At 49.2% G+C, this 23,762-nt stretch overlaps 1 protein-coding gene across 16 annotated transcripts in view; it reads left to right on the forward strand.

Annotated features, from left to right (window-relative positions):
* IKBKG (inhibitor of nuclear factor kappa B kinase regulatory subunit gamma) overlaps positions 1-12,526 on the forward strand; it is a 26,063-nt gene extending 13,537 nt beyond the window's left edge. For 5 of the 16 annotated variants that reach the window (XM_023633221.2, XM_023633220.2, XM_070256668.1 and 2 more), the window contains exons 4-10: positions 3,041-3,159; positions 5,877-6,029; positions 6,600-6,696; positions 7,812-7,955; positions 8,235-8,377; positions 8,587-8,648; positions 8,888-12,526. In XM_023633221.2, the coding sequence (XP_023488989.1) occupies positions 3,041-3,159; positions 5,877-6,029; positions 6,600-6,696; positions 7,812-7,955; positions 8,235-8,377; positions 8,587-8,648; positions 8,888-9,030 (861 nt within the window). In that variant the 3' untranslated portion in view covers positions 9,031-12,526. The remainder of the gene's footprint in view (positions 1-3,040; positions 3,160-5,876; positions 6,030-6,599; positions 6,697-7,811; positions 7,956-8,234; positions 8,378-8,586; positions 8,649-8,887) is intronic. The other 11 variants (XM_070256670.1, XM_070256669.1, XM_023633215.2 and 8 more) reach the window with 7 other exon arrangements.
* Positions 12,527-23,762: the final 11,236 nt, after the last annotated feature.

A 23,762-nucleotide genomic window follows, 5' to 3' on the forward strand; every position in this document is an offset into this window, starting at 1 on the left:
TCCTCTTAGAAAGACGCCAGTGTCAAAGAGAAACACAGTTGGACATTAGTTAAAGTGGTGAGAACAGAGTTTATTCAGTAACTCTCGACAGCAGGGGAAAGAGCTGAGCTCTGTACTGATTTGCCCAGAGGTGACGGGCTTTTTAAAGGGACAGAGGGAGCTAGGAGGGGCTCAAGAGAAAACTCACAAAGGGTGGTCAGTGTAAATACATGAGGCCAGCTGTGTCTGCCGCTGGCAGTTATGGAAGTTAGGATTGCATCCTGCACAGAGACTGGGAAACTGAGGCCCTATCCTTCCTGAGGGTTCCATCTCAAAGGAATGGCTCTCGGGTCCTTGAGAAAGACTCTCCTGGGTTGTAGGAGGTACAGAGACATCTCAAAGGGACAGAGGAAGGATTCACAGTGGGATCCCTTTTTAGTAAATGCTCTAAGGAAGGGAGGTGGGGGCCCCATGTCAGGTGTTGGCTGGAACAAACAGTAAATTCTTTTTTTTTTTTTTCTGGCAGTAGGGCTCTTTTATTCAGAGAGTAGCATGGAGTAGCATGGGGACAGGACCCATGGGCAGGAAGAGCTGCTGGCATGGGGACAGGACCCATGGGTAGGAAGAGCTACCCAAACAGTAAATTCTTTTGCCAGCCTTGTTTTCTCAGACAGGAACTCAAAAGGGGGTTGGGTCGTCCCAGGGCTGCCACCTCAGGCTGCTTGGAGCTGTGTTAAAGTTTGGTCAAGTCTCTGAGTTCAGGGATTTGGTTGGAGTTGAATTGAAATTGTTCTGTGCTAATTTCTTTCGTAGTTCTTAATAGTTGTTGGATCAGACCCACCCCCCTCCAGTATGACCCCATTATTTTGAAGCAAATCCCAGATGCCATATAATTTCATCTGTCAACATTTCAGTATGTATCTCTAAGAGAGGACTTGGGAAAAAAATAGCTACAATACCACTATCACACCTGAAATAGTTAACATTAATTGCTTAGTGTCATCAAATAGATTCTGGGATACATTTTGACAGGATTTCCTGATGGATTAGATGTGAGCTGAGAGTGAGATCAAGAGAGAGAAAGAGAGAGAGGTGAGGGGGAGTCAAAAAGGAGCCCAAGGTTTTTGTTCTAACTGGAGGATGGATTTGCCATCAACTGACAATCAGGAAGGCTGTGGGCGGAGCTGGCTTTGGGGGACTGTCAGATGTGCAGTGTTAGGGAGGATGGCTTTGAGAGGACCACTAGATAGCCAAGGCGAGCTGTTGATCCAACAGGGAAGGTTCAAGGGAGAAGGCCTCCCTGAGGGGGCGTCGAGTACGGACCAGAAGCTGATGAGGGCTAAGCCGTGTGGGTATGTGGGGCAAGCACATTTTGGAGGCAGGGAAAGCACATGCAGAGGTCCTGAGGCAGGAGCCTGCCTGTCGTGTTCAGGGAACACCAAAGAGGCAAACATGGCTGGGGCTGAGTGGATGGGGCCGAGGAAGGCGGGGTCGTGGGGGCTGCTCCTGTGGGCTTAGTAGGCCACTGGAAGGATTTGGCTTTGATCCTGAGTGTGACAGGAGCCGTGGGAGGGTGCTGTGCTAGTGTGAGACATTATTTGGCTTCCTGTAGAGTATAGAGTGTGGGTGGGGAGTTATGAGTTGAATTGTGTCCCCCCAAAAGAAATACCCACTTCCTAACCCCCAGTACCTGTGAATGGGATCTGATTTGGAGATAGGGTCTTTGCAAACGTCATCAAGTAAAGATGAGGTTGTACTGGAGTGGGGGGCGGGGCCTAAATCCAATGACTGGTGTCCTTATAAGAAGAAAAACAGACACACAGGGAAGAAGGCCATGTGATGATGGAGGCAGAGACTGGGTTGATGTGTCTACAAGCCAAGAAACACCAAGGATGGCTGGCAGCCTCCAGAAGCCAGGACAGTGGCCTGGAGCAGATTCTTTCCCAGAGACCTCAGAAGGACCAACCCTGCTGACACCTTACTCTTGGACTTCTGGCCTCCAGAACTGGGAGATAGTACATTTCTGTTGTCTTAAGTCTCCTGCTTTGTGGTCCTTTATGGCAGCCCCAGGACATTCCTACAGGCGCAGGAGTGGAGTGGGGAGCCCTGGTGGAAGCCCATGGCAACCGCCTAGCATGGGACTCTGACCAAGGTGGGCACTAGCCGACAGGGTCTGCTGACAGGCATAGACTTGGAGATATTGGGCAGGTAGTTGAATAGCTAAGTTGGGGTTTGGGAGAGAAGTCTGTCCTAGAAGTATGAATTTGGAAGATAGCAGCCTGTAGGGGATATCGAAAGCCTTGAGACCAGATCAGATCTTCATGCATGTACATGTAGATGGAGAAGAGTCACATTCCTGGGACAGCAAGCAGTTGCAAAGGAGAGGGGAGGGAGTGGCAGGCAGGAACCCAGGGCAGGAGTGGCAGTTACAATGGAGGGGTTACTGTGGAGGAGTTGAGGGTGCAGGGGACTGAGATTCAACCCTGGGTTGAGCAGCTTGAGGTTGCGGGGGACCTGGTTCCGGACTATTTGATGAGGGGGACTGGGTGACGGGGAGTTTGGACAACTCTGGAATTTTGTTACTGGTGGAGGTCTTCAGGAAACATTGTCAGTCCAGCTCACCTCTAGTGGCCCTGGGCCTGTGGAATGGAGCATGTATTTTTGTTGCTGTCTTTGAGTCTTGCCTCCCTCAGCACCAAGTCTCAGAGAGGCCGGGAGATTCCTCTTGGGTTCAGCCATCATGGCCTGGTCGTCAGCCTCATGAGACTGAAGGCATCTCTGTGCTCCTGTGTCCTTGGGTCTTGTGTTGTCCCATCTGCAGGGAGGAGGAGGGGCTTGGGAGTGTGGGCTCATGGGACTCCATCTGTTCCCACCACCTCAGTTGCCTCGCTAGGATCAGGAGGCTTCTGTAGGTGAGATGAGTGGGGATGCTGAGGTCAGGATAGAAGCCCTAAGGCTGACACATCTCAGCACTTGCAGGCTGCCCTGGGGCTTTGGGCCGCCAGAGGTGGGCAGCTGGTGAGAAAACATCGTTGACAGGAAGTGGCTTTTTTTCATGCAGCAGATGGCCGAGGATAAGGCCTCAGTGAAAGCCCAGGTGACGTCCTTGCTGGGGGAGCTCCAGGAGAGCCAGAGTCGCTTGGAGGCCGCCACTAAGGAGCGGCAGGCTCTGGAGGGCAGGTGAGTGGGGAGGGAAAGCCCACCCTGGAGGCCACTGTCGGGATGCCCGAGAAGAGGGAGGCAGTTTAGGGTCCTCCAGGGGTTCCTCTGAGAGAGGGCAGCCTGGGGGATGTGCTGCCTGAGCACACGGGAGTGTTGGGGCAGCAGGGCCTTGCAGGAGTTGTGGGCTGGGCATCTGGGACCCAGCGCTTCTGGGCTGTCTGACCTTTTGCTGGAATTTGGGATTATTCTCTTAGGGGGCATTTTGGGGGGGTCCCATGAGCACCCCGTGATCCACTGTCACCTCTGGAAGTACTCCCAGTGCCCTCTCCCCTGAGGTTTATTACAGGGAAAGGTCACATGCCAGGACCTGCGAGGACAGAAGACACAGGTCGGGGGTAGAGAACCCCACGCCTTAGGCTCCCTCCTTCCCTTCCTCCTGTGAGGGGCCCACCGAGTGCTCTCCCTTCTCCAGCAGCGACACTGCAACACTGGAGACCCCGGGAACCTACTGGAGACTCAGCGCCCCGGGTTTGATTGGGGGCTGGTCACGCAGGGCCCCCTGCCGGGCATGCACCACACTTCCCGACTCCCAGAGGAAAGCAGGTGCTCCCCATAAACCATCCTGTTGTGCAGGAGTCCAGGCGCAGGGACCACCCTTAGCAGTAAGGAAAGTGTCATGTCAGCGTAGGGGACTTGGACCAGCCCACTGCCCAGGCGCCACCCGAGGGCCAACCTTGCAAGCTGGCCCTTCGTCAGACCTCCTGGTTGTTCTTTTCTGCACAGTCGCGAGGCTTGGGGTGGGGGGGGGGGGGAGATTCCTGGAAGTGCCTTCACTGGGTCAAAGGGCACGGATGTTTCTGTGGTTCTCATGCCACCCAGCGGCTGCCCTCCAGAAAAATGGGTCCGATCGAAAGGGGTGGCGCCAGCTCCCCCGGTGCAGTAGGTGATCAGGGTGCATTGGATGATGTCAGGGACACCTTCCTGAAGAAGGCTAGAGGAGCAGGCAGGAGTTTTCCAACGAGTCTGAATAACGCTTTAGACGCCCCCTCCCCTTATCGGAGCGATACGTGAGATGGCGTGAATGCACTTCCATCCAGAGAACAGACCTTGAGCAGAGGCATCGCAGCGCTGAGCCTGGTTGGCTCCGGCTTGTCGCATTCAGTGTCTTCCCACCGTGTACTCTTCTGTACTGCCAAGTTTCTAAAATCGCATATGTAATTTTCAGGACAATTTGGTGTCTTTCTTGCCGGTCTTTTTTCTGTTCACATAAAAGAAGCTGCTGGAGGCATTTCGCTGTTAGTGCAGTTTTGCAGCCGACTTTGGTCAGTTAACGACCCTGCAACGGCGTTTACTCTGGCACTTGTAGGCTCTTGGGCAGCCTCCTTTCCCATCCTTCCCCCACATGGTCGAGTGTGTAAATACTGAACTGGGCAGCTTGGGGCACGAAGCCTTGCTTGCATCTCAGATCATTCAGTGTGGCCATTTAAACAGCTTCAAACTTCATACACATGGCTGCTCTCTGAGCCCTAGACCTGTCACGTCGGAATGGCCTTCCCCTTGTTCCAGGGCCCCTGGCAGGCAGCAGTTCCATCTGGTGATGGTGATGGTAGCACGTAACTTTTGTCACATCACAGATGGAAATGTGTTCAATGTATTTGGACAAGTGCAGAGAAACAGTGAGACCAGTGAAACCCCCTAATAACTTCCTCCACCCAGAAACACCCACTGTTGCCCCCCATGGTGGGGACTATGGAGGGTCTCGAGACAGCAGGATGACATGGCTGTAGCCTGAAACTGGAGATTTAGGGGACTGTGGGGAGATATGAGTGTGGAGACGGGAGATGGGGGCCATGGGGTGGTATGGGCCTGGATCAGAAGATCAAGGGAGGAGAGATGAGCCATTCTGGTGGGAGTGTGGAAGGAAGAATGCCCTGCCAAGGCTGTCACTGTCACCCAGGCAAGCAGGCAGCAGACTCAGCTTTCAGGTGTGGGCATTTGGGACTCCAGCTGAGCCATTGAGGTGGGCCAGCTGCCTCCTTGCCACTTCCAGAACAGTGACTGGGACGGAATGAGTTGCCTGAGCACACTGGATCTCCCCCCTCACCCACCCCCCCCCCCCCCAGCCGCAGATCTTCTAGAAAGGCTTGTCTTTGCTGGCTGCCTCCACTTCCTTTCCTCCTAGTCTCTCCTGACCCCCTCCACTGAGACTGCTCTGACCGGGGCCCCCGGTATCCACCTGTTGGAACCCCATAGACGGTTCCTGGGGGCTCCTCTACCCTAGCCCCAGCAGTGTCCTCTTCTGAGACCACCTCCTTCACCTTGGAAGGGGCTTCCCTAATGCATGTCATCAACCTGAACCCTGAGCCGCGGGTCTCCTTGCCACCTGCACTTGTTTCCCTGCCGGGTGCCTGTGGTGATGTGAAGACATCACCCCCAACCTGGTGCCCTGCGGTTGTCCCTGTCTCCGGTGACAGCACCTCCACCTGGACAGTGAGTGGCGCCCCCCTTTTCATGGTGCTTTGGCTGTGCGTTGACAGGACGTTCTGGACCACGCCCTCTCCCTGTGGCTGTCCTCTCCCGCGGACTGCTGCGCTTCTAGTGCTCTCGGGCTCCGCTTTCCTTCTGCTGCCAGCCCTTCTCAGCACGGCAGGGATCCTGTGAGCACGGCGGGTGGCGCCTGTCACCCTCTGCTCCTGCCGGGGCTCTGCTGTGACCGCCCCCTTCCCCTGTGCCAGGGCCCGGGCGGCCAGTGAGCAGGCCCGGCAGCTGGAGAGTGAGCGGGAGGCGCTGCAGCAGCAGCACAACGTGCAGGTGGACCAGCTGCGCATGCAGACCCAGAGCATGGAGGCTGCCCTGCGCATGGAGCGCCAGGCTGCCTCGGAGGAGAAGTGAGTGGGTTCCTAACACTGGGAGGGACAGGGCCCAGTGGGGGGGCCATCAGTGGCTTTCTGCCTTCGGGGTAGCCCTTCTCGGGACTGGCTGCCCCTTATGCTGCACCCAGTACACACCCAAATGATCCATCTTTGATACAATAATATTATCCATTCTCCAGTCCACATTCAGATTCCACTGTTTGTCCCATATGTTAACAGCATCTCGTTCAGGATCCTGCATTCTTTCCATTGGTGTGCCTTTTGAGTCTTCTTTAATCTAGAACAGTCATCCTGCCTTTGCATATTTTTCATGAAGTTGACGTTTTTGAAGAGTACAAGACAGTTGCATTTTATTATAAAAATTTCTTTTTGTACTTTTAAAAATGTTAGCTTTAAGGAAAATGATAGTAACTAGTGAGCAAAGTCTGCCTCAGAGCTACAGGCCTTTAAGGCACAGATGCATCCCGGCAGCTCCACTCCTGTCTGTGGACAGAACAAGAAGGAAGAGGGTGGAGTTGGAAGCAGGAAAAGCTGTGGCTGGACCAGGACAAGGTGTTTTCTCCAGCAAAAGCTCCTTTTTCTTAGGCGGAAGCTGGCCCAGCTACAGGTAGCCTATCACCAGCTCTTCCAAGAGTATGACAACCACATCAAGAGCAGCATGGTGAGCAGTGAGCGGAACCGAGTGAGTATGGCTGGGATGTCCTTGAGCCTGTCTAGGACTGACCTTACCCTGGCTCCTCTCCTTACTCCTCCAAATTTGGGGATGTTGGGACTCAAGGCCCTCCCTGAAGACTTGACAGAGTTGGCTTTTGGGAGGGGTGCTCTGTTTGTCTAGAGCTTTGTCCAGGCTGCAGTGTGATGGCTCAGGGCAGGCCGCAGGGAGGTGGGATGCTTGGGCCGTACTGTTTGCTGCCTACAGTGGGCTGGGCTGGGCTTCTAGATGTTCCCTCCGTGGGCTGGGAATATGCTTGCTCCATGGCCAGTCCCTCCCGCCAGCTGTTGCCAGCTCGGCTCCTGGCTCAGGTTTCTCTGAGCCAAGGTAAGCCCCGGGAACGTTTCCATCTCCAACAGTGTTGAAGGCAGCTGGGAGCCCTTTTTTAGTTTGTTCTTATCGGACCTGTACTGGGTGCAGTTTCTAGCGATCACATTTTAAGCAGGATGTTGTCAAACATGAAAGTACCCAGAGGAGACTTGTAAGGGTAAAGCCTGAAACCGGGTCACATGGGGAAGAGTTAATGACAAAACTGTGGCCCTTTGATCTCCAGAGGGAAGACTTGGTGGCATGTGTGGGTGTCTGTATGTATGCGTCTGTGTGTGTGTCTGTATGTGCATGTATTTGTAATGTCTGTGCACGTGCGCACGTATGTGTGTGTGACCAGCAGACCTTTGACCAGGTGGCAGAGTGGCAGGACCAGTGGGTCTCAGCCTAGCGGGCATGTGGTACAGTGTTAGTGCGGGAGACTGGCTCAGAGTGGAGAGGGTGGCCTCAGTGGGGAGTCTGGCCCCTATCCCCTGAAGGGTTGGAGGAGGGCTGTCTAGCTGGGGATTCTGGGAAGGGGATGTCGGCCTGTGTGGGAGGCTGTGCCAGATGACTTCAGAGGTCCCCTCCAACCTCTCTCTTTCTAATACTCTGCACACGCCGACAGCTTGTGGTCAGCATTGTCCTAGTTCAGGACAGCCGGGGTTGATCTTTCGTTGTTCTTGGCTCTCACCTGGAATGGCAGCTATCCTGGGGGCAGCCTGGCCCCCATTCCGGGCCGGCTCAGGGTCTGTCATCTCCCTCTTGTCCGTCTCCAGGGAATGCAGCTGGAAGATCTTAAGCAGCAGCTCCAGCAGGCCGAGGAGGCCCTGGTGGCCAAACAGGAAGCGATTGACAAGCTCAAGGAAGAGGCCGAGCAGCATAAGATTGTGATGGAGACCGTTCCGGTGCTGAAGGCCCAGGTGAGGGCTCTCTGAGGCCTGCACACGGGTGAGCAGACTGGGCCCACTGGCGCTGGGACCTGGTGTGACTCTGGTGTCATTTTGCAGTAGCTTCTTGGAAGCTCTTCGAGTTCCTTATGCTGTTCCTTGACCTCTCAGCACAAGTGGGATGACTCGCTCTCTGCCGTGGGTTCTGGGAGGGTAGGAGCAGGCTCTGCCTTGTTTCCTGGTGCCTGGCATGGAATGTCTGATGAATGGCTGATGGACGGCGGGTGTGTCCCCCTCTCTTGGCTTTGCCAGGCGGATATCTACAAGGCGGACTTCCAGGCGGAAAGGCAGGCCCGGGAGAAGCTGGCTGAGAAAAAGGAGTGTCTGCAGGAGCAGCTGGAGCAGCTGCAGAGGGAGTACAGCCGGTTGAAGGCCAGCTGTCAGGAGTCAGCCAGGTGGGCCTCAGCGTGGCCCCACGGGGAGCAGGGCTGGGTACTGGTGGGGAGTCTCCAGTAGTAACCACAGGAGACTGAGTGCTCCTGGCTTGTTGGGTTAGGGTGAGCTGGCCCTCCCACTCCCCTCCTCCCACCCCTGTCCTTCCATCAGCTTTGTACACCTGGACCTTGACTTTCACGTATTTATTGGACGGTTTCTCTTCTCTAAGGATCGAAGATATGAGGAAGCGGCATGTAGAGGTCTCCCAGCCCCCCTTACCCCCCACCCCAGGTGAGTGAGCTGCAGGAAGAGTGGGGAGGGCAGGGTGCTGGGAGAAGGATTCTGTGACGGAGAGAGCCACGTCTAACCCCAGAGTTGCTCTTTGGAGCGCACACACACGGTGGGGGTGGGAGCTTGCATTGGCTGCCTTCCCCATCGGTAAGGGGGGATTAAAGTGGAGGAGCTAGTGGCAGGGAGCCTGATAGTTGGCTCCAGTTTCAGGACTTTCTGCATCTGCGCTCTTTCCCCAGCTCACCACTCCATTCACTCGGCCCTGCCCAGCCAGAGGAGAAGTCCCCCCGAGGAGCCACCCGACTTCTGTTGCCCCAAGTGCCAGTACCAGGCTCCTGACATGGACACCCTGCAGATACACGTCATGGAGTGCATCGAGTAGGGCTGCCTGTTGATCACCAGCCTGGGACAGTGTCATCTGTGCTTTCCTCTCCTGCCCGCCAAGTCCTGAATGATGGGCTAAGTGACAAAGAACCGGCCACTTCTTTGAGCCCCGAGAGCTAGCCGCTGGGCCTTACGCTTCAGCTCCCCCATCTGCTGGTTCACCTCTTTTAGGGTACACAGAGCCCCAGCTAGGCCTGACTCTGCCCTTTTTTTTTTTGTTCTGTCTGCTTGAACCGCTTGCCCCTCGGGCTCCCTGTTCTTCCACCTCCACTGGGGAAGTCGAGAATCAAGGTCGGGGCTCTTGGAGAGGACTGCCTCCCCAGCGAGATGGGTGGGAGCCCCTCCTCCCTGCTGGGTTGCTGCTGCTCTCACGGGCTGCCTGGTGTTCCACATGGGGCTGCACCACCGTGGATTGAACCAGTCGGCTGCTGATGGACATGTAGGTTGTTGCCAATCTTTTTACTGTCATAAATAACGCTGCACTGAAAATCCTCGTGCATCCGTCATGTGTATCTTTGGGTCAAGTTCTTAGAGACGGCACCATAGAGCATCAGCCAACGGAGTAGATGGTGCCGGGCCTGCCTGCCCCCGAAGTGTGGTTTCCCGCCGCCCTTGCTCCCCATAGCCTTGCTATCCACCAGGGCTGTGGTTCTCTGTTAAGAGTGAGCTTGAGCATCTTTTCAGAGCTTGAAGGGGCCTTTCATTTCTTCTGGTGTGAATAGCTTGTTTGTGTTTTTTGCCCATTTTTCTATTGGGCTGTTAGTCTTTTGTTCCCTGGTTTGTAGGAGCTCTTTGGTCATTAGTGGGATCCGCTCTTGGGTGTGAGGAAGTTGCAGTGATCTTTTCCTGCTCGCCTTTGGGCTGGGTTTCTGGGACTCGGTTTGTTACCTTTGCGCCATCACGTTTATCCACCTTTGGGATAAAGTGCTTTGGGGTTGGAGTTGTTGAGGCCGCCCTGTGGTCTGAGGGAGGACTGCTTCCTGCATACACGCTTTTCCGTTCCTCTTCCTAACACTGCGAGAGCACGGCCGCCCAATGTGAGTGGTGGTGGCCGTCTTTCATCACATTCCAGAAGTTTGTGACGTCCTAGCCTTGCGTTCGAACAGGAGCCACTTGGCAACGATTGGCAGATTACAAACACCAGAGAACTCTTCCTTGTTGTTGTGCAAGATGCTGAGTATTTCCTAGGATTGCAGAGCCATGGGCATTCACCCTGCAACTGTAGTAAAGAGAGGACGTTGAAAGTGGAGGGAGAATGGGACGACGGCCCATCGTTTGCTCCTTGGTGCCCTGGCCCTCGCCCTGCCCTCCTCCCAGCTTCCCAGGTCAGGAATGGGGTATTGCGGATCTGGCCCTGCGTCTTCTCGTGGGGCTTCCTGGTACTTGGCAATGAGAGAGCTGAGCAGAATTAGGATGGAAGTCTAGTATTGAGACTGAAAACAAGCCTGGGCCGGGGCTGTCTTGGCATCTGGAGGGTGGGAGCAACTTGTCCATTTCCTGAAGCCCGGGTGTCTAATTGCAGATTGTGCTTCAGAAAAATGTTAAAGGCACAGACAGGTTCTCTGCTCGTGGGTGCCACATTTCTATCCCAATCCTATAATTTTTCTACAAGAGCACTTTTAGTTTTTTGGGGGTGTATTAGTTTCCCATGGCTCCTGTAACAAATTACCATAAACTTGGTGGCTTAAATCAGCAGGAATTCATTCTTTTACGGTTCTGGAGGCCAGAAGTCTGAAATCAGGGTGTGGGCAGGGTTGATTCTTTCTGGAGGCTGTGAGGGGGAGTCTGGTCCGGGCCTCTCTCCCAGCTTCCGGTGGTTGTCCTTGGTGCTCCTCAGCTGGTGGACACATCACTCCAGTCTTTGCCTCCATGGTTACGTGGCCTCTTCATCTGACTGTGTCTTCTCTTCTGTCTCTTACAGGGACACCAGTCATCGGGTTTAGGGCTCACCTATATCATCCAAGATGATCTCATCTTGAGATTTTTACCTTCATTACATCCACAAAAACCCTTTTTCCAAATAAGGTCATAATCACAAGTCCTGGGGGTTAGAACGTGTGCATATCTTTTGGGGCTACCATTTAACCCAGCACCAGGGCCTCTTCTGGAGCCCACAGATTAGGACAAATGCAGTCAAAGGCAGGTGTCTTCAGGACGTGCAGCTCTGTTCAAGGGGTTGTTCCCCGGGGTGATGGTGGCCGCTGGGAAGCTGGAGTTCGGTGTGGGACAGGCCCTTGCAGGCGTGCAGACTCTTGTTCTTTAGGCTGGACGCTGCTGCCAGGGCCAGTGGGTGTGGGCAGGAGAAGGGGGTATAGTGCAGTAGGACGGAGCCATTGGACCACCTGCACCCTGGGTAGCGGCTACTGGCTGCCTGGGGATGGGCTTCATGCTTCTAAGAGGGTGAACGAAGGCATATCTCTGACCAACTCCCTCTTCTGAAAGGGGGTTGAAAGAAAAAAGGTGAGATGCAGGAGCAGTGAGAGAGCGGACGTTCTCTTCCTGGAGAACTTTCCTCAGGCTCTGGCAGTGGCACCAGGTGGGCTGCACAGCCCCAGCAGCTGGGAGCTTTACAGATGCTCCCGCCTGGGCCCTAGACTAGCTGAGTCAGGGTCTGGGTGTGGAACCGGGCATTGTCGGGCAACCGCTGCTCTTTTGAATCTCCCCTTTCTGAAGGCTGGGCGTCCTTGCTACCTGCCTCCTTCCTTCTTGTCGCACTCTCTAGGGCTGGTTCTGCAGAAGACCCCAAGGATTTTAAATCAGGCCATTCACCCGGATGTGAGGGATTCCGCTTTCTTCCTTTCTGGCTTTAGTTAGGTTGAGCTTCTGAAACAAGTGGTTGGATTCTTCCCATGAGGGAAGCAGCCTGCCTGCCTTATTAGCTGTGACCCCTTGATCTTCACAGCCCTGGGTTTGAGTGGTAGAGACAGACAGCTAGAAGCATATCCCCCTGAAACCTGTGTCATTCCCATTGCTTACACGTGTGCCCCCTCTGCTACCTGCTGGTCAATGCTTAAGAGAAATCTAGATGAGCAATAAAATAAGCACAGTAAGAATGCATTTCTCTCTCATTAGTAGCTAAAACAATACGGATTCAAACTAAACAAAAAGTGATGTCAAAATAGCAACAAATGAAGACTTCTGGTGCCCTGCTGGCAAGGTGCAGGGGACAGGCCTGTGACATTGCCCCTTCCTGGGGGCTGGTTTGCCGGGCTGGAACAAGCACTTGGGAAGTGTCCTCAGCCTGCTGCACCATCACTTGTAGCCATCAAAGATCATGATGAAATAAGAGGCTGGACTTCTGGACCATGTGGGCCTGCTCAGCCAGTATTGTGAACATCTGTCACATGGAACACACTCTGTAGCATGTTGGTGTGAAAAAGCCAGTAGACAAAATTATGTACAAAGTGTGACGCCCAGTGAAAAAGTCAAAGCTGCAGGTGCACATCCTGCTACCATTTGGATGAATGTGGGTGATTAAAAGTGTTGCTTATGTATTTGTGTGTTTTCTAAGTGCCTATAATTTGCATGTATTACTATGTGATACATAGAAAATATATGTTACTGCAGAGTCTGCCTGATGTGAATGCAGCTCTGAGGTTTTGTCTGCCCTAGTGGCTGGGAAAAGAGCACACTGTTGTACAACTGTTGGTCATGAAGGGTGCAAGGGACCTTCTCGATGCTTCTGTGGTGTATTTGCTGGGGCTGCTGTAACAAAGTACCACAGACCGGGCGCCTCAAACAACAGAAACGGACCGTCTGCCAGTTCCGGAGGCCAGAAGTCCGAGATCAAGGCGCGGGCAGGGTTGGCTCCTTTTGAGGGCTGAGGGAAGGATGCGTTCCAGGCCTCTCTCCTTGGCTTGTAGACGGCTGTCTCCTCCCTGTCTTCTCATCGTCTCCCCTCTGTGTGTGTCTGTGTGTCCACATGTCCCCTTTTTAAAGGACATCTGTCAGATTAGATTAGGGCCCACCCTAACCACCGCACTTCAACTTCGTCACCTCTGTGAAGACCCTGTCTCCAAATAAGGTCACATTCTGAGGTCCTGGGGGGTAGAACACCCCCATACCTTCTATGGGGGGGCCTCTCTCAACCCATAGCTCATGGGTAGCCTATCCCTGTTTTACAGGAGGCCTGAAACAACAACGAGTCTGTTCTTTTCCAATAGAAAACAGAGCTGCAGCCCCAGCCTACATTCTGAATAGGAGGCCTTCAATTGCTGGCTGACCGTTGCCATGTTAGAATGGTGACAGGGCTGAGCTGGCTTCCTTGGCTGAGGACTAGGCCCTGCAGCAGGACACGGTCAATCTGGATGGAAAGAACTGACACGTCCTTGCATGTGCTTTGCTTAGGTGTGGAGAGCAGTAGCAGGCAATGCCTTCGGGGAGGAGGCAGGTGTGCCGGAGGAGGTCTCCCTGGGCCCGTTTGCTGTTTGATCATGGGCGGTGACTTTACCTTTCTGAGCCTCGGTCTCCTTGTCCGTAAAATGGGAACATCAAAGTTTTTTTTTTCTTTGTTTTAAAGATTTTATTTTTCCTTTTTCTCCCCAAAGCCCCCTGGTACATAGTTGTATATTTTTAGTTGTGGGTCCTTCTAGTTGTGGCATGTAGGGATGCCACCTCAGCATGGCTTGATGAGCAGTGCCATGTCTGCGCCCAGGATCTGAAACAACGAGACCCTGGGCCGCCGAAGCAGAGCACACTAACTTAACCAGTCAGCCATGGGGCTGGCCCAAAGAGGAACATCAAAGTTTTGACTTCCGTTTGAGTAGCTACTGATAGTTGACTGTAGTTTGCACACTTTCCCTCCACGGTGGATGGAGAGGAAGAGGAAATCAAATAGGGTTGTGGCAGCAGTGCTTGGCAGGATGTAGGCGGTATGGGGGTATGGCTGCCTCATGGTGTCTGTGGCCTCCACACTTACTGGAGTGTCTCATTCTGTAGTGAGGGCGAGGGCGTGGGGAAGGCAGCTCCTTAACAGTCTTGCCCCAGGCAGAGCCGAAATGCAATGGCTGAGGTGGGAACCACAAGCCCCCAAAGCAAACATCTGAACCACACACTGCACCATGAGGCGGGGTCCAAAAATCCAGGTGTTAAAATCGGGAGCATGTTGTTGCAGTGTTCATAACCTGGTCCCGGGTGGGCCCCTGCAGTGGACGGGACTCAGTTGCAGTCCCAAATGTCATATTTGTGTTTGTATTACTTGGAGCGTGCTATCCTGGGCCTTCACTGAGTTTTCTAATTTATTTGCAAAGACTTCCTTAGTCCCATCCAGGTTAGGAGGAGTGTCTTGATATTCAGAAACGTGATGAGAAGATATGCTTGGCCGGACAGCCGCATGTGGACCTGTGCTTGGACTTTCCCCAGGAGCCCAGACATTCAAGAGCAATTAAGTCCAACCAACTGAACATAGGATGGCAAGCAAAAGTTATTTCGTAAGATTCTATGAGGCCTCTTGGGCTGACATAGGCGTGACAAACACAGTGCTCCATGGCAGAGGTCTCAGTGCTCTTGGCTGGATCAGCTGCTCTGCTGACTACAGGGAGGGTGGACCCTGTGTTTCGTTCAGGGATGAGGAGCTGCTGCTTTAGAAAATCAGGAAGAAGTAAAAAAAGGATCCTAAGCCTTATTCTCAAGCGTGGTGTGGGGGATCAGTATTGGCCACCTCAAAATGTGTCTGTTTGGCTTGATTATTTTTAAGCACAAAAGACTGAAATAAATTGACCTTCCCCCTAGCTGCCCAGAAGAATTTAAGATAGGAGGCCTGTTCCAGAAAGGAGCTAATACCCTAAGATAGCATTGTCTATAGCTGGCCCAGGAAACGCTTGTTTAACAAACATTTGCATTTTCATCTCCATGTGAATTGCCTTCCTCCACTTTGAAGCCCCAAACCACTACCCTGCAACGTCCTCTGCAACGTCCTCCTTTGTCTTTAGCTGAAGATGATTTTTAAGGTGGTGGCTTTGGCCATTCTGGCGAGTTGCTCAGTTTTCCTGGGTCTTCTCATGTACACATGTTATAAAGCTTTGTTTGATTTTCTCCTGTTACTCTGTTTCATGTCAATTTTTTTCTTAGACCAGACAGAAGGACCTAGAGGGTAGAGGAATTGTCTTCCTCCCCTACAGTAGTATCACAGCTTATGGATTTGTGACAAACACAGGGTTTTTTGTCACATAAATGCTTGCATTTTCCAGTCATTGGTGGGTGCTAACAGCAACTCATGTTCCTAACAGCTTGGTTTATATGAGCACATCCCCAGGGATTGCACCATGTTGGTCAAAACAAACCACGCACACACACACTCTGACCATTAACTGTTCCTCAATCCCTAGCCTGCCCAAGTGAAGTGCACGTATCTGTCTAACCAGAGAGAAGGCTCTGTCGAGGTGTCTTGATTGCTGCCTACTCGTGGTGCCCTGGCCCCTGAGCTCCCAAAGCAAGTTCAAGGATAACTGTGGCTCATTGTGTAAACCTAAAAATAATTCCAAACTGGTAATTAAGTTTTTTTGGCTAATCTTAAATTACTTTCAAAGCTGTTCTCCACTTTCTGATGTGAGTATTTTTTTTAAAGATTTTATTTTTCCTTTTTCTCCCCAAAGCCCCCCAGTACATAGTTGTATATTTAGTTGTGGGTCCTTCTAGTTGTGGCATGTGGGATGCCGCCTCAGTGTGGCTTGACGAGTGGTGCCATGTCCACACTGTCGACGAAAATAATCCATAACCAATCTATAAATGAAAATTTGGGTGAGTTTATTCTGAGCTAAATGTGAGGACCATGGCCCGGGGCCTTTCTTCCCAAAGGAAGAAAGGGCACCAAAGAAGTGGGGTGCACAGAGTGGTTATATACCCCCAAAGAAGGTGTTTCACACAGGATTGAAATGTCTCCTTTACAATAGTCGCGAGACTGCTCTGTCGGCACAGCGATTGATGGAAACAGCAGGTAGGTCTGCTGCCTCGGTGGACACAGCAGGGTGGCAGGTCTGTTGTCTCGAGCTGGGTGGTCACAGGTGAGCTGGGTGGTCAAAGGTGAATGCAGCAATCAGTTCCTAGCCTAGGAAGAGATGCTTATCCTTAAGGAAATGCCAATGTGGGGGGAAGTTGCACCTTTATCTTAAGGGCATTTGTTCTGGCCATAAGAAATGTTTAGAGCAGGTATACAATGCATGCTCGATGGCCATGTCAGGCCCTTTTGGAAAAACAAAGTCAGGCCGAATTAGGTTTACATCAAATGGCTTCCTCATATACTCCAATATATCCTATTGCTTGCCATTTCTATTTGTCAACTCCCAGGATTCGAACCAGCGAAACCCCGGGCCACAGAAGTGGAGCACGTGAACTTAACCACTGGGCCACGGGGCTGGCCCCCGTTTTTTTTTTTTTTTTTAAATTGTAGTAAAATACACATAACATAAAATTGACCACCTCACCCATTTTTGAGTGTACCATTCAGTGGCATTCAGCACGTTTACATTGTTGTGCAACCATCCCCAGCATCCATTTCCAGAACTTTTCATCTTCCCAAAGTGAAACTCTGTCCCCATGAAACGTTAACTCTCCCTCCACTCCCCTTCAGTCCTCATCTCTCTCCATGTGTCGGCAGCATAGGATATGTGGCCAAAGAGAAACACAGTTGGACATTAGTTAAAGTGGTGAGAACAGAGTTTATTCAGTAACTCTCGACAGCAGGGGAAAGAGCTGAGCTCTGTACTGATTTGCCCAGAGGTGACGGGCTTTTTAAAGGGACAGAGGGAGCTAGGAGGGGCTCAAGAGAAAACTCACAAAGGGTGGTCAGTGTAAATACATGAGGCCAGCTGTGTCTGCCGCTGGCAGTTATGGAAGTTAGGATTGCATCCTGCACAGAGACTGGGAAACTGAGGCCCTATCCTTCCTGAGGATTCCATCTCAAAGGAATGGCTCTCGGGTCCTTGAGAAAGACTCTCCTGGGTTGTAGGAGGTACGGAGACATCTCAAAGGGACAGAGGAAGGATTCACAGTGGGATCCCTTTTTTTTTTAATTGAGTTATTGATAGGTTACAATCTTGTGAAATTTCAGTTGTACATTAATGTTTGTCAGTCATGTTGTAGGTGCACCACTTCACCCTTTGTGCCCACCCCCCACCCCACCTTTCCCCTGGTATCCACTAAACTGTTCTTAGTTCATAATTTTAAATTCCTCATATGAGTGGAGTCATACACAGATTATCCTTCTCTCGCTGGCTTATTTCACTTAACATAATTCTCTCAAGGTCCATCCATGTTATTGCAAATGGAATGATTTTGTTCTGTTTTGCAGCAGAGTAGTATTCCATTGTATATATGTACCACATCTTCTTTATCCATTCGTCTGTTGCTGGACACTTAGGTTGCTTCCATGTCTTGGCTATTGTAAACAGCGCTGCAATAAACATTGGGGTGCACAGGACTTTTGGGATTGCTGACTTCAAGCTCTTTGGATAAATACCCAGTAGTGGGATGGCTGGATCGTATGGTAGTTCTATTTTTAATTTTTTGAGGAATCTCCATACTGTTTTCCATAGTGGCTGCACCAGTTTGCATTCCCACCAGCAGTGTATGAGGGTTCCTTTTTCTCCACAACCTCTCCAACATTTGTTGCTATTAGTTTTAGATATTTTTGTCATTCTAACGGGTGTAAGGTGATATCTTAGTGTAGTTTTGATTTGCATTTCCCTGATGATCAGCGATGATGAGCATCTTTTCATGTGCCTATTGGCCATCGGTATATCTTCTTTGGAGAAATGTCTGTTCATGTCTCCAGCCCATTTTTTGATTGGGTTGTTTGATGTTTTGTGGTTGAGTTGCGAGAGTTCTTTATATATTATGGATATTAAGCCTTTGTCAGATATATGACTTGCAAATATTTTTTCCCAGTTAGTGGGTTGTTTTTTTGTTTCAATCCTGTTTTCATTTGCCTTGAAGAAGCTCTTTAATCTGATGAAGTCCCATTTGTTTATTCTTTCTATTGTTTCCCTTCTCTGAGAAGGCATGGTGTCCGAAAAGATCCTTTTAATACTGATGTCAAAAAGCGTACTGCCTACGTTTTCTTCCAGAAGCCTTATGGTTTCAGGTCTCACCTTTAGGTCTTTGATCCATTTTGAGTTTATTTTGGCGAATGGTGAAAAAGAATGGTCAATTTTCATTCTTTTACATGTGGCTTTCCAGTTTTCCCAGCACCATTTGTTGAAAAGACTTTCTTTTCTCCATTGTATGCCCTCAGCTCCTTTGTCAAAGATAAGCTGTCCATAGATGTGTGGTTTTATTTCTGGGCTTTCAATTCTGTTCCATTGATCTGTGCACCAGTTTTTGTACCAGTACCATGCTGTTTTGATTACTGTAGCTTTGTAGTATGTTTTGAAGTCAGGGATTGTGATGCCTCCCGTTTTGTTCTTTTTTCTCAGGATGGCTTTAGCAATTCGGGGTCTTTTGTTGCCCCATATGAATTTTAGGATTCTTTGTTCTAATTCTGTAAAGAATGTCATTGGGATTCTGATTGGGATGACGTTGAATCTGTAGATTGCTTTAGGTAGAACGGACATTTCAACTATGTTTATTCTTCCAATCCATGTACATGGAATGTCTTTCCATCTCCTTATGTCATCATCCAATTCTCTCAGAAAGGCCTTGTAATTTTCATTATATAGGTCCTTCACTTCCTTAGTTAAATTTACCCCAAGGTATTTTATTCTTTTTGTTGCGATTGTGAATGGTATTGTATTCTTGAGTTCTTTTTCTGTTGGTTCATTACTGGAGTATAGAAATGCTACTGATTTATGCAAATTGATTTTATACCCTGCAACTTTGCTGTAGTTGTTGATTACTTCTAACAGTTTTCCAATGGATTCTTTGGGGTTTTCTATATATAAGATCATGTCGTCTGCAAACAGCGAGAGTTTCACTTCTTCCCTCCCTATTTGGATTCCTTTTATTCCTTTTTCTTGCCTGATTGCTCTGGCCAGGACCTCCAGTACTATGTTAAATAAAAGTGGTGATACAGGGCATCCTTGTCTCGTTCCTGTTTTCAGGAGGATGGCGTTCAGTTTTTGCCCATTGAGTATGATGTTGGCTATGGGTTTGTCGTATATGGCCTTTATTATGTTGAGGTAGTTTCCTCCTATGCCCATTTTGTTCAGAGTTTTTATCATAAATGGCTGTTGGATCTTGTCAAATGCCTTCTCTGCATCTATTGAGATGATCATGTGGTTTTTATTCCTCAGTTTGTTGATGTGATGTATCACGTTGATTGATTTGCAGATGTTGAACCATCCCTGTGTCCCTGGTATGAATCTCACCTGATCCTGATGTATGATTCTTTTGATGAATTGCTGAATTCTGGTTGCCAAAATTTTGCTTAGAATTTTTGCATCTATGTTCATCAGTGATATTGGCCTGTAGTTCTCTTTTTTCGTGGTGTCCTTGTCAGGTTTTGGTATCAGCGTGATGTTGGCCTCATAGAATGTGTTAGGAAGTGTTCCATCTTCCCTAATTTTTTGGAATAGCTTGAAAAGGATAGGTATTAAATCCTCTCTGAAAGTTTGGTGAATTCCCCAGGAAAGCCACCTGGTCCTGGGGTTTTATTCTTTGGGATGTTTTTGATTGCTGTTTCAATCTCTTTCCTTGTGATTGGTCTGTTCAAATTGTCTGCCTCTTCTTGGGTGAGCTTTGGGAGATTGTAGGAGTCCAAGAATTTATCCATTTCCTCTAGGTTATCCCTTCTGTTGGCATATAGTTTTTTGTAGTATTCTCTTATAATCTGTTGTATTTCTGCAGAGTCTGTTGTTATTTCTCCTCGCTCATTTCTGATTTTGTTTACTTGAGCTTTCTCCCTTTTTTTCTTTGTAAGTCTGGCTAGTGGTTTGTCAATTTTATTTATCTTCTCCAAAAACCAGCTCTTTGTCTCATTGATCCTTTCTACTGCCTTTTTCGTTTCAATAGTATTTATTTCTGCTCTGATTTTTATTATTTCTCTCCTTCTGCTGACTTTGGGCTTCATTTGTTCTTTTTTCTCTAGTTCAGTTGGGTGTGCTTTAAGGTTGCTTATTTGGGAGTTTTTGTTGTTTGTTAAGATGTGCCTGTATGGCGATGAATTTTCCTCTTAATACAGCTTTTGCTGTATCCCATATGAGTTGGTATGGCATGCTATCATTTTCATTTGTTTCCAGGTATTTTTTTATTTCTTCTTTAATTTCTTCAATGATCCATTGCTTGTTCAGTAGTGTGTTGTTTAGTCTCCACATCTTTGTGCCTTTCTCAGCTTTTTTCTTGTAATTAATTTCTAGCCTTATAGCTCTATGATCTGAGAAGATGCTTGTTATTATTTCAATTTTTTTAAATTTGTAGAGGCTTGCCTTGTTTCCCAACATACGGTCTATCCTAGAGAATGTTCCATGTCACTTGAGAAGAATGTGTATTCAGCTCTTTCAGGGTGGAGTGATCTATATATGTCTATTAAGTCAAATTGTTTTAGTTTTTCATTTAGCTCCACTATTTCCTTGTTGATTTTCTGTCTGGATGATCTGTCCATTGATGTGAGTGGGGTGTTGAGGTCCCCTACTATTATTGTGTTGTTTTTAACATCTTCCTTTAGGTCTGTTAATAGTTGCTTTATGAATCTTGGTGTTCCTGTGTTGGGTGCATAGATATTTATAAGTGTTATTTCTTCTTCTTTTTTTTTTTTTTTAAAGATTTTATTTTTTCCTTTTTCTCCCCAAAGCCCCCTGGTACATAGTTGTGTATTCTTTGTTGTGGGTTATTCTAGTTGTGGCATGTGGGACGCCGCCTCAGTGTGGTCTGATGAGCAGTGCCATGTCCGCGCCCAGGATTCGAACTAACGAAACACTGGGCCGCCTGCAGCGGAGCGCGTGAACTTAACCACTCGGCCATGGGGCCAGCCCCAATAAGTGTTATTTCTTCTTGATGAAGTGTCCCTTTGATCAGTATATATTGTCCCTCTGTGTCTCTCTTTACCTGTCTTATTTTGAAATCCGCTTGGTCTGATATGAGAATTGCAACACCTGCCTTTTTTTCCTTGCTATTTGCTTGAAGTATTGTCCTCCACCCCTTCACCCTGAGTCTGTGTTTGTCCTTGGGGCTGAGGTGTGTTTCCTGGAGGCAACAAATTGTTGGATCGTGTTCTTTAATCCATTTTGCCACTCTGTGTCTTTTTATTGGAGAGTTCAATCCGTTCACATTGAGAGTGATTATTGATGCATGTGAACTTAATGCTGTTAATCTGTTGCTCATTATCTTGTTTTCCTGCGTTTCTTTTCCTGTTTGCTTTAGACTACCCATTTAATACTGCAATTTCTTATGCTGGGTTTCTTAGATTTTTCCTTATTTATGATTTGTGACTCTGTTCTGTACTTTATTTTAGTGTCTACCTTGAGGTTTGTTTTTAGAATCTCGTGTATAATATAGTCTATTCTCTGGTGGTCTCTTACTTACTCGACCAATACTGATTTAGACCCTTTGCTCTTCCCCTCCTAAATAATTATTTTCATTTTTTATTCCAACTCGTCTTATTAATTGGTAGTTAGAGTGCTAAGATCGTCCTTGTTTTGGTAGTTTCCTTACCTTTACCCTAATGCTATAATTGAATATTTGCTATCCTGTTCTGGTTCTATCCATCGGTCTCCCTAGTCTGTGGATTGTGTCCCCTTTCTCCCTTTTTTCTTTTTTCAGGTATGAGAGCCTTCTTGAGGATTTCTTGTAATGGAGGGCTTTTAGTTACAAATTCCCTTAACTTTTGTTTGTCTGGAAAAGATTTAATTTCTCCCTCATCATATCTGAAAGAAATTCTTGCTGGATAGAGTATTCTTGGCTGAAGATTTTTATCCTTTAAAGCTTTGAATATGTCACCCAATTCTCTTCTAGCTTGTAGGGTTTCTGTAGAGAAATCCGCTGACAGTCTGATAGGGGCTCCTTTATAGGTTATTCTCTTTTTTTTTCCTTACTTCCCTGAGTATTCTCTCCTTATCATTCCTATTTGCCAACTTTACTACTATGTGCCTTGCAGTAGGTCTTTTTACATTGACAAATCTAGGAGATCTAAAACCCTCCTCTACACACATTTCTCCATCGATCCCTAGATTTGGGAAGTTCTCTTCAATAATTTCGTTAAGCACACTTTCTGCTCCATTTTCCTTTTCCATATTCTCGGGAATTCCTATGATCCTTATGTTCTTACTCCTCATTGAATCCATTATCTCTCGGAGATTTTCCTCATCTTTTTAAATTCTTAGTTCTCTTTCTTCCTCTGTCTGGTGCCATTCAGCCTGTCTGTCTTCGATTATGCTAATTTGCTCCTCTATGTTGTCTACACGGGCATTCAGGGAATCCGTATTCTGTTTTATCTGGCCCATTGTGTTTTTCATCTCAAGTAATTCTGTTTGATTCTTCTTTATGATTTCAATCTCTTTTGTGAAGTAACTCCAGAACTCGGCTTGTTTCTCTATCTTTCTCTCTACCTCATTGAGTTTTTTGATTATAGCTGCTCTGAACTCATTATCGCTTAGTTTACCTAATTCCAAGTCCTCAGGACTTAATTCTGTGTTTTTATTGTTTTCCTTCTGGTCTGGGGCTTTTATAAATTGCTGGATGGTAGAGGAGTGGTTTTTTCTCATGGTGGTAGAATTCGGTTGCAGTTACAGCCTGTCGCCACTAGATGGGGGTCAAGAGCTGCGTGTTATGAGCTCTCCGCCTTCCGGCAAGATGGCGACACCCAGTGGCTTTGCGGGGGGGGGGGGGGGGGGGAAGGGGAAGGGCTGTTACATGCTGCAATCTGGGTTCAGATCAGTTCTGTTCTCTGGTCTCCCAAGGCCCTTGATTTATAGGGTCCCCGTGGACGGAAGCTCTCCCCCCGTCAGCGGGGCTCCACTGAATCAGCGGCAGGAGTCCTGGATGATCCCTGGTCGCGCGGCCCCTCCCCCGCTCCTTCCCGACCCGCGCCGCAGCGATCGCAGACTCTAGGGGAGGGAGCAATGTTCTCTCTACCGTTCCGGCGCCTCCGAGGGTGTAAGCAAGGTTATGATCTCCGCCTTCTTGGTATTGTAGGTCTCTAACGAGCTGGCATTATGTTTATTCTCTGAAATTCACTTCTTCCAATCTTTTGTTGTATTTTGGAGGGGAGAGAATCCCGGGTCAGCTCACCCCGCCATTTTGCTCTGCCCTGTAACCAGTGGGATCCCTTTTTAGTAAATGCTCTAAGGAAGGGAGGTGGGGGCCCTATGTCAGGTGTTCGCTGGAACAAACAGTAAATTCTTTTGCCAGCCTTGTTTTCTCAGACAGGAACTCAAAAGGGGGCTGGGTCGTCCCAGGGCTGCCATCTTAGGCTGCTAGAAGCTGGATGAGGCTTGGTTGTCTGTGAGTGCTGGGGTTGAATGAAGTGTTCCTGCCAAGAGTTCTTGCAGTTCTCAAACGCAAACCACTCGTGTGTCTTAAGGCCCCTGTCCTTGCTGGCCCCTCTGCGAGGAATGCCCTTGCCCCAAATCTTTGCATGGCTGGTTTCTTTTTGTCAGCTTGAAGTTTAAACATTATCTCCTTCATCTGAAGTTGCCATCCTAAATCCATTGCCCTGTCTGAATTCCGAATCTTTCCTGGTTTGTTTTCTATCTCCCTCCACTAGAGGGAGAGCAGCGGTCTTGTCCATCTTAGGCAGAATCTGCTAGAACAATGCTCAGTGCAGATTGCTGCTCAGTGCACATTTACAGAAGGCATGAGCAT

This window comes from Equus caballus, chromosome X (genome assembly GCF_041296265.1).
Source record: "Equus caballus isolate H_3958 breed thoroughbred chromosome X, TB-T2T, whole genome shotgun sequence".
Taxonomy (NCBI): domain Eukaryota; kingdom Metazoa; phylum Chordata; class Mammalia; order Perissodactyla; family Equidae; genus Equus; species Equus caballus.